This window comes from Nannospalax galili, unplaced genomic scaffold (genome assembly GCF_000622305.1).
Source record: "Nannospalax galili isolate Female #2095 unplaced genomic scaffold, S.galili_v1.0 scaffold816, whole genome shotgun sequence".
NCBI classification, from domain to species: Eukaryota; Metazoa; Chordata; class Mammalia; order Rodentia; family Spalacidae; genus Nannospalax; species Nannospalax galili.
Window position 1 is genome coordinate 560,893 of NW_008338116.1, and position 9,246 is coordinate 570,138.

The 9,246-nt window shown below is 36.1% G+C and overlaps 1 protein-coding gene across 12 annotated transcripts in view; it reads left to right on the plus strand.

Moving 5' to 3' along the window:
- Positions 1-9,246, plus strand: part of Ralgapa1 (Ral GTPase activating protein catalytic alpha subunit 1) — a 276,016-nt gene that overhangs the window by 99,119 nt on the left and 167,651 nt on the right. For 6 of the 12 annotated variants that reach the window (XM_029563450.1, XM_029563444.1, XM_029563443.1 and 3 more), the window contains exon 17: positions 2,721-2,861. The exons of the other annotated variants lie outside the window; for them this stretch is intronic. In XM_029563450.1, coding sequence (XP_029419310.1) covers positions 2,721-2,861 — 141 coding nt within the window. The remainder of the gene's footprint in view (positions 1-2,720; positions 2,862-9,246) is intronic. 12 annotated transcript variants of the gene reach the window in all.

Sequence of the window (9,246 nt, forward strand, 5' to 3'; positions counted from 1 at the left end):
GAAAGAGTACATGGAGTTGTCAGGAAAAAGTGATGGGGAGATATGGGAGGAGTTGGAGGGGAGGGAGTGGGCATGGATTTTTAAAAGTTATTTAAAAAGTTTCTTAAGTGAGGTGATATATGGAGTATGATAATTTATTTCAAGTATGAGAGTTTGTCAGGAAAGAAGGGAGAATAAGGGCATAATTAACATTAACATGATGTGATAGAAGTATAACATTTTCAGGGAACAGTATAAAGTGCTGTATGGTAGCAGCATGGAGAACACCTCTAGGCTGTTCAGTTTCAGTGAGTGGTTGATTGAAATTGAGTTGTACAGACCTTAGATGCCAGGCTATAGAAATTTGGCATCCTTGGGGCTAGAGATCACTGGCTCCTGCTGCAGAGGACCTGGGTTTGGTTCTTAGCACCCACATAGCAGCTAACAACTATCTCTAACTCCAGTTCCAGAGTTCTGACACCCTCATCTGACCTCTGTGGGCATTGCACTCACAACATTCATACATGAAAAATAAAAATAAATTTGGCATCAGAGACTGTTTTCCATTAAACAGGGAAGTGTAGGATTTTGGATTGATGATAGACATTTAAACTTGGTATTTTGTTATTTTTTTCTTTTTTCTGTTTTTATTTTTTTGATCATTTTGAGACAGGGTCTCCCGGTAGCCGTAGCTGGCCTGGATTTGCTATGGAGAGTAGGCTGGCCTCGAACTCACTGAGATCCGCCTGCCTCTGCCTCCCAAGTGTTAGGATTAAAGGCATGCACCACCCTGCCTGGCTCTTTTATTTCTCTTTGAATCTGGTCTCACTGTATAGTTGTGGCCTAGAACTTACTATGTAGACCAGGGTGGCTCGAACTCACAGAGATCCTTCTACCTCTGCCTCCCCAGTGCCAGAATTAAAGGTTTGGACAACTATGTCTGGCATTTTGTTTTGATTTTTCTTCCTTTTTGCCTCTATCATTTTTATTGGCCATTATGCAGTATTATTTAAACATAGTGTTCACACATAGGAATAGTTGTAAGTTTATTTAATCAGTGGTTCCTTAAAAAAAAAAAAAAGTTAAAATCTCTCGGAAGCTTAAGCTATTGGTTATTATCAAATGAACCAAAAAATTTCTTATCTTTGTGAACTAGCGCCTCGTTATGAAATTATTAAATGTTACTAAAACAAGTTTTTTAAAAAGTAACCTATAGTTATTTATCTTTAAACACATAAAGTTTTTGTATGTTTATGACTTGAATAGCAGAATCTGTTTTTTTATTGTTGTTTATTTGTTTTGTTTTTGAACAGAGGTTTTCATTTAGCCCAGGCTGGCCTCAGACTCACTATGTTGCTGAGGATGACCTTGAACTTCTGGTCTTCCTGCCTCTGGCTCCCAAGCACTGGATTATCTTTTTTAACATATTTATTTATGGGGCTGGAGAGATGGCTCAGCGGTTAAGAATACTGGTTGTTCTTGCAGAAGACCCAGGTTCGAATCCCAGCACCCACATGGCAGCTAACAACTGTTTGTTCACTCCAGTCCCAGGGGATCTGACAGCCCCTTCTGACCTCCGCGGGCATTGCACGCCACAGGTGCACTTACCTACATGCGGGCAATACACACACACACATAAAATAAAATAAATATTTTTTAAAAGTTTAAAAATATTTATTTATTGATTTAATGTGCTTGCATGTTTTTCATGCGTATATATAAGTGCACCATGTGAGTATAATGCCTACTGAAACCAGAGGCGGGTATGGATCTGCTGGAACTGGAGTTACTGATGGTTGTAAGCCACCATTTGGGTGCTAGGAACTGAACCCTGGTCCTCTGCAAGAAAAGCCAGTGCTCTTAACTGCTGAGCTATCTCTCCAACCCCAAGGACCTGATTTTTTGTTGTTGTTGTTGTCTTTTTGAAACAGGATTTCCTGGTAGCTACAACTGGCCTGGAACTTCCTATGTAGCCCAGGCTGTTCTCAATCTCAGAGTTCAGCCTGCCTCTGTCTCCTGAGTACTAGAACTAAAGGTGTGTGCAACAGTACCTGGCTAAGAACCTGATTCTTAATGTTGATTGTAAATTCTGGTTGTAAATTCTGTTTTCTATAAATGTTTCTACTTATAATTTTTTACTTCTATTATTATGTTTTACTACAAATAAGAGATACTGGTTTTATAAAGCATTCTCCTACCAGGAACAACAGCTAGCACAAGAGTAAGTCATGACTTAAATAAAATTACACGGAAAAAAAAAAAAAACTTGTTAGCAATTTGGAAAATATTTGGGTAAGAGTAAGAATATGAATATAGGAGTGATTTATCTTAGAATTCAGCTTCCCTAAGAAGAACTGACTAGAGAAATGTCCAAATATGGTACCAAACTTTCTTTGGACTAATAATATTGACTATTTTTCAATGTTTCCATCTGATAAATTTCTCATTATTAGTTTTGAAAGTGTGCTAAAGTGTCTGCCTTTTTTTTAATGCTATTCCATTGTAATTGCTAATAGTAAAAGACATTTCCTGCTTTACACCAAAAAAATTACATTCAAAATGTGTGTTGTGATTTCTTCTTACAGCTTGCTAGTATTTGCTGTGCTGAAATGTTTTGATTTAGAGTTTCCTTCCTTTGTATCTTTGAGTTTTCTCTGTTGCTGCTTTTCCTGTGACACAGCCTTTCATTACAGTCACTCTTCTTTTCTCCTTCCCCACTTCTTTCTTTTCCTTTTTTAAAGCCATGAGAAGCCGATCCATTGGTGAATGTGCTCTGCCATCGGCCTATATTCGCAGTGCTAAAAGTGCTCCTGTTCTGATCCATACTTCCAAACCCTTCTTGCCTGATATTGTTCTCACTCCCCTTTCTGATGAGCTTTCAGGTAGTGCCACCTCTGCTAATTTCTGCACCCCCTTTTCACTTTTTAATCCTCTGCTTTCAAAGTTTGCTCAATCAAATAAACTCTTCAAAGTTCATTTTGGGGGGAGGTGTGGAAAACTGGGGAATAATTGAGAAATCAATATTTTGAGTTATTTGAATTATAATGCTGTTCTTGCAGTTCATTCTGGAAGTGCTAAGTTTAGTGCTGTGCCAATGTCCAGTAGTTCCAGTTGTAAATGGCCTTTAGTTTTTGTTTTATGTTGATTTTTTTTCTCTCTCAGGTGATTAAAAGATGTAGTAATGAGTATTTGTAAGATGTCTCATAAGACGACTTGGAAGATAATCCAATATGGTAAATCTGAAAATAATTTCTTCTCTATATTTAGGGAAGTAAAAGTAGACTTCAGAAAATAGAACTTCAAAAGTAGGACTTCCAAACCAGCTCAGCTTTCTGTTATACTTTAGGTCCTTGATTATAGGGTGGCCTTCTTTTTTTACTAAGAGTTAAATATCATGCAATAAAATACATGTTCTTGGATTCAGTTCAGTGAGTTTTAAGAATTTTATATACCCTTATTCACCATCACTCAAATAAAATATGGAGCATTTCCATTACTCTACAATTGCCCTAGCCATTCTATGTCAGTGACTACTCACTCCCACCTCCGCACATACGACCGCTTTTTACTTCATCACCATAGCTTAGTTTTATCTTTCAGTTTGGGATATATAGAAAAAGATATAGTATCTTGCCTTTTAAACAAAAGCCAATGAGTTGAATATAGTTATTGTGCAGAATTTTGTGAAACCGACTTGAAGGTGTAGAAAATACAGATTCTCTGGGAAAGTACATTTAAAAACTTATAATCCTCCAAAACCAATTAATTAATAATTTAGGATGCTTTTGCTACCAGTTTTCTAATGCATGTTTACATACACATGTAAAACTATAATTAAAATAATCTTCAATTAAAAGTAAAATTTCTTAGGCAAGGAGCATGTTATTTTATTTTATTTTTTATTTTTTTGTCTTTTTGAGACAGGGTCTCCCTGTAATCCCAGCTGACCTGAACTCACTGTGTAGACCAGGCTGGCCTTGAACTCATAAGGATCTGCCTGCCTCTGCCTCCCAAGTGCTGGGACTAAAGGCGTGTGCCACCACGCCCGGCCAGGAGCATGTTATTTTAAAAAGCAGCAAAACCTTATTTTTCCTGAAAACTGACTTATGAAGTTACCATTATTCAAGCTGATACATAAGTTTGGAATACTTTCTAAGATGTAAATAGAAACTATTAAAGACTTAAGTGTCTGCCAACGTACTGAAAACCCCCAGATGCCTGTAACAAACAAAAAACTACATTGTCCAATGTTTTCTCAAATTTATGTTAGCAGCATCACCTTCCATAGCATATCAACAGCCTATAGAACTCAGTACATTTAGATTTGTCCATGGAGCACAAATTTAGAAGACACTCTTAATTAGAAAATTAGCACTATGAGATCAAATGATTATTTTTGTATCAGTTCATATTGTAGGAATCTGAATTCTTGATTATTGCATTTGTGACTCATGGAAGCAGATTGAAAGTATGGCATTTGTTTCTTCAGGGTTAGGTGGAGAAGAGGAAGAAGACAGTTAAGACAGAGATATGTAAAATTAATGCTAATAAGTGAAAATCACTAGCCTTAGATCTTCAACCAATCTAATCATTTGTGTTTCTTCCAGCATTTGACTAGATTTTACTTTAGATTCATCTGAACCTTTGATGTACATTCAAGTCACAGAGAAGCCAGACATAGCTGTGCAGGTCTGTAACACCAGTTCTAGAGAACTGAGGTGGAAGTGGAAGATTAAGGGAAGATTAAGCAACACCATGTCTTTACAGAAAACAGTTCAGGTTTGGCTGGGAGTGGTGGCATAGCCTTTAGTCCCAGCACTTGGGAGGCAGAGGCAGGCAGATCTCTGAGTTCCAAAAAGACCAAAATTAATAATAATAATATAATAATAATAATAATAATAATAATAATAATTCAGAAAGGATTAGTAAGGAAAGTAAACCACATACATTGGGCATAGTGGCACATGCCTTTAATTCCAGCATTTGGGAAGCTGAGGCAGAAGGTTCCCCCTCCCTCTCCCTCTCCCTCTCTCTCTCCCTCTCTATCTTTACCACCTTAAATGAATTTATAATAAAATAATTTCCTGTAAACAGAAGTGGAGGTTTCTATAACTACTTTACTTGACAAACAAACAAAAACTAGTGACAGACTCTCGTAAACAGACACCACATCTTTTGTTTAAAAGTGGTGATTTATCAGAAGAATATTCATCTAAACAGGGTAATCCCAACCATACTGGTATGACTGGAAACCTAGCACTCAGGAAACTGAAGCAGGAGATTGTCAAGTTTGAGACAAAACATGATGTTTTGTCTTTAGTAAAAAGAAAAAGAAGGAATCAGGCATGGTGGCACACGTCTTTAATCCCAGCACTCAGAGGCAGAACCAGATCTCTGTGAGTTAAAGACTAGCCTGGCCTACATAGTGAGTTCCAGGCCAGTTGAGGCTACAGGGAGACCCTGTGTCTAATAGAAAAAGAAAAAGAAGGGAAGGAAAGGAGAGAAAAAAGAAAATATTTCCCTAACACTACTGAATAATGTGGGAGGTGAAACAAAACTTTTAATCCCCATCCCCCCTGTTTAAAATTTTATTTATTATTTTTATTTTTTATGTGTATGTGCGTATTGCCTGCATGTGTCATGCAACCGTGTCATGCAGTCACCCATCCCCCCCCCTTTTTGAAACAGGGTCTCCCTGTGTAGCTCTGGCTGCCCTGGAACTCATAGACATCCACCTGCCTTTGCCTCTGGAGTATTGGAATCAAAGCCTTATGACTTCATACTCGCCCCTCTGTGAATTTTATTAAAAACATACAAAAACTGTTAAAATGAACCATCAGTTCATTTTTGGCCAACCCCTTTTTTCTTCATTATTTTTAGATGTCCATTCTACTTACATTGTTGGGACTGCTGTGATGCTGTATGCTCTAACTTCATATACAGCTGGAGTCCAAATTGTTTATTACCCATGAAGAGTTTCTTGGAACCAGATGAAGAGCATTGGCATTATGCCAACGTGGCACTATTTCTTCACATAAGACTCAGCTTAAATAGTTGAAAAAAAGTAAAAAAAGTATTTTCTTAAGCTTTTACTTCACACTTTTGAATGCACATCAGATATCAGTGATCACTAATTTCCAGCATCTGGAGAAGCACACTGCCTAGCCTTTCTCCCAGAAGCTATTGAGAATTACTGCATTAGACTGTACTTGTACGCCTTGGGTAGCTGAACCTGGTAATTGTTTTGTTTTGTTTTGTTTTTGCAGCAGGGCCTTTGTATGTAGCCTAAGGTGGCCTTGAACTTGAGCATTCTGCTTCTTCCTCCAGGTGTTGACATTACAGAAGAAAAATTTCCATCTCTAATCAAACAAATATGCTCTTCTTTATACAATCAAGGAACTTCTTTTTTTCTATCAATATGTGATAGGCTATCCATCTTTTATAACTTTCATGCTTATCATCTGATGGTCATAGCATTATTCCAAATTATACATGTTCAGTTCTTGGCCCTGAACTCATTGTGTAGCAGAGGGTAACCTTGAACTCCTGATCCTCCTGTCTCTACTTCCCAAATACTGGAATTACAGGTGTGTGCTATCATCACACTGAGCCTCCAAATTCTCTTTTTTTCAAGTAAAACTTGAAGCTAATTTAAAATGGCAGTGTATAGTTCGGAGCATGGTAGCTCACACCTGTAATCCTAATAACTGGGGAATCCACCACAGGAGGACTACCCCAAGTGGTGAGTTTGACACCAGCGTGGGCTGGAGAGTGGGACTCTTGTCTCAAAAAAAGCAACCTGTAACATCTCATCAAACAAAACACTATAATTGTCTTAATATAAAAATAAACACGTTTAGAGCTGGAGAGATGGCTTGGTGGTTAAGAACACTGGTTGTTCTTGCAGAAGACCTGGGTTCAAATCCCAGCACCCACATGGCAGCTAACAACTGCCCGTATCTCCAGTTCCAGGGGATCTGATGGCCTTTTCTCTCCTCCACGGGCATTACATGACATGGGTGCACTTACCTACATCCAGGCAATACACTCATACACATAAAATAAAAATAATAAAATATTTTAAAAAATAAGTTAACGTACCTGCTCACACACATGCACATGTACATACGTATATACGTAAAACATAATATATATAAATATTAAATTCATAAAAGAGTAGATGATAGCTTAGTGGGATAAGTTTTAGTGGTTTAATATTATTTGAGCTTGATTGATTTGCTTTTTTTTGGTCTTTTTGGGAGAGTCTCCCTGTAGCCCCAGCTGTCCTGGAACTCACTATGTAGACAGGCTGGCCTCAAACTCACAGAGATCTGCCTGCCTCTGCCTCCCGAGTGCTGGGATTAAAGGCGTGCACCACCATGCCCTGCTGATTGATTTGCTTTTAAGTCTTCATAGAGTATTTGTGCTTGACCAAGAAAAGAATTTAACTTTTTGTAAGACATTTCAACATTTATGAAAACCATTTCAGAAATTGTTTTTAAAAATACAATTGTATATTAATATTCTAATTTAAGAGGTTTTGTTCTTGAAGAACTATTTTGATTTTTGCCAATGAGCTGCAATATTTAATATAAGGATATTTTCCTTCTCTTAGTTGTTACATCCATTCTGTGTGATACTCTTAAGTGCAATGGGAATAATTACAGTGATCAAGATTTAAAAAGCTTTAGAAAACAAATTCTAATGGAAGATTTTTTTTTCTTACATGCTACAGGCTAATATCAATATTTCAGTGCACAGTTTACCTTTCACACTAGCAAAGGAGAACTTCCCTTGAAACAGAAGATTCAGAAAAAAATATTTTCATACAGAAAATTATTTCCAGTGCTTTAATGCTAAAAGTTAGCAAAGAAATCCAGAAAAATAAGATGTGTCACATGTATAACATTGCAGGCCTTCTGTGAAGCATCCTCATTGCTCATGGATTTATTTTACTATCTATTAAAATACTTTTTCTTGTTTTGCTTATCATAGTTATTTTAGGTAAAAATATTTTAAAGGTTTCTATTTTTTAAATGAAAAGTGGCAAAATGACATTAACTTAAAAATCATTTTTATTCAAACTCGATGCCTAAAAAAAATTTTTAGATTTCAGTTTTCCCACAGTACATTATTTGTAGAAAAATATACAGTTGAATCTCTAAAAGCTCTTGCCCTCTTAAATTTGCATAGAACATGAATATATTTGCATATGACAATACAAATTTAAAACTAAAGCAGAAAGAAATAATAGATTTTCTAGCATGCAAGATGAGGATTGTCTTTAAAGAAAATCATAAAAACAAAATTTGATACCTTTTTTCCTAGTTTCTACTTCAAGTTCATAATATTTGGTGGTCTCTCATAACATTAGATTTAATGTTTTAAATCTTCATTTTGAATGTTGATAAAAATCTCATCTTTGAAATCTTTTAAAAATTGTGTATCCTTTGTTACATCCTTTGGTTATGGTATGGAAAGAAGCATAGAGTGCATGTTGAATATAATTTCTGTCCTCAAGGCAGAGATTGTTATTATCTGTTACAAGAGATACAACAAATCAGGGCTGGAGAGATGGCTCAGTGGTTAAGAACACTGACTACTCTTGCAGACAACCCAGGTTTGGTTCCTAGCACCCACGTAGAAGCTAACAGTGGTCTGTAACTCCAGTTTGACACCCTCCTCTGACTTTCATGGGCATTGCATGACACAGGTACACTTACATGCATGCAGGCAATACATTCATAAAATAAAAATAAATAAAATACATATTTTTTTCTTCAACTCTTTTATTTTTTTATTCTTTTTTAAAATTTATTGAAAATTTCATACATGCATATAAGGTGGGTTTTTTGTTTGTTTTTTAATTGTTTATTTAATAACCACATAATTAGAAGAAGCATTTCATTACAACAGCACTGACATATTCAATAACAATTTCCAGAGCTAAGATGAAATTGGCTGTAAATTTTTAGGTTTACAGTTGAATTATTACAGTTATACAATATTGTACTCAGTATAAACCCTGTAAGACATAAAATTGAATGAGGTTTTAACCTTTAAAAAGATCTCCATTTCATTATTAAAATACACAGTTATATACAAAAAAATTCATTTTTAATGCAATTAACAGATGTTTGCACATGTATTTCTGCTCTCTCTGTATCTGATTATTACTAGTCACAGTCAGTTACTTTCTGAGCTCCTTCACCTGAGCATGGATATAAAGTCATCAGGTAGATTTCAATGGTAATGTTTTTCACCTCT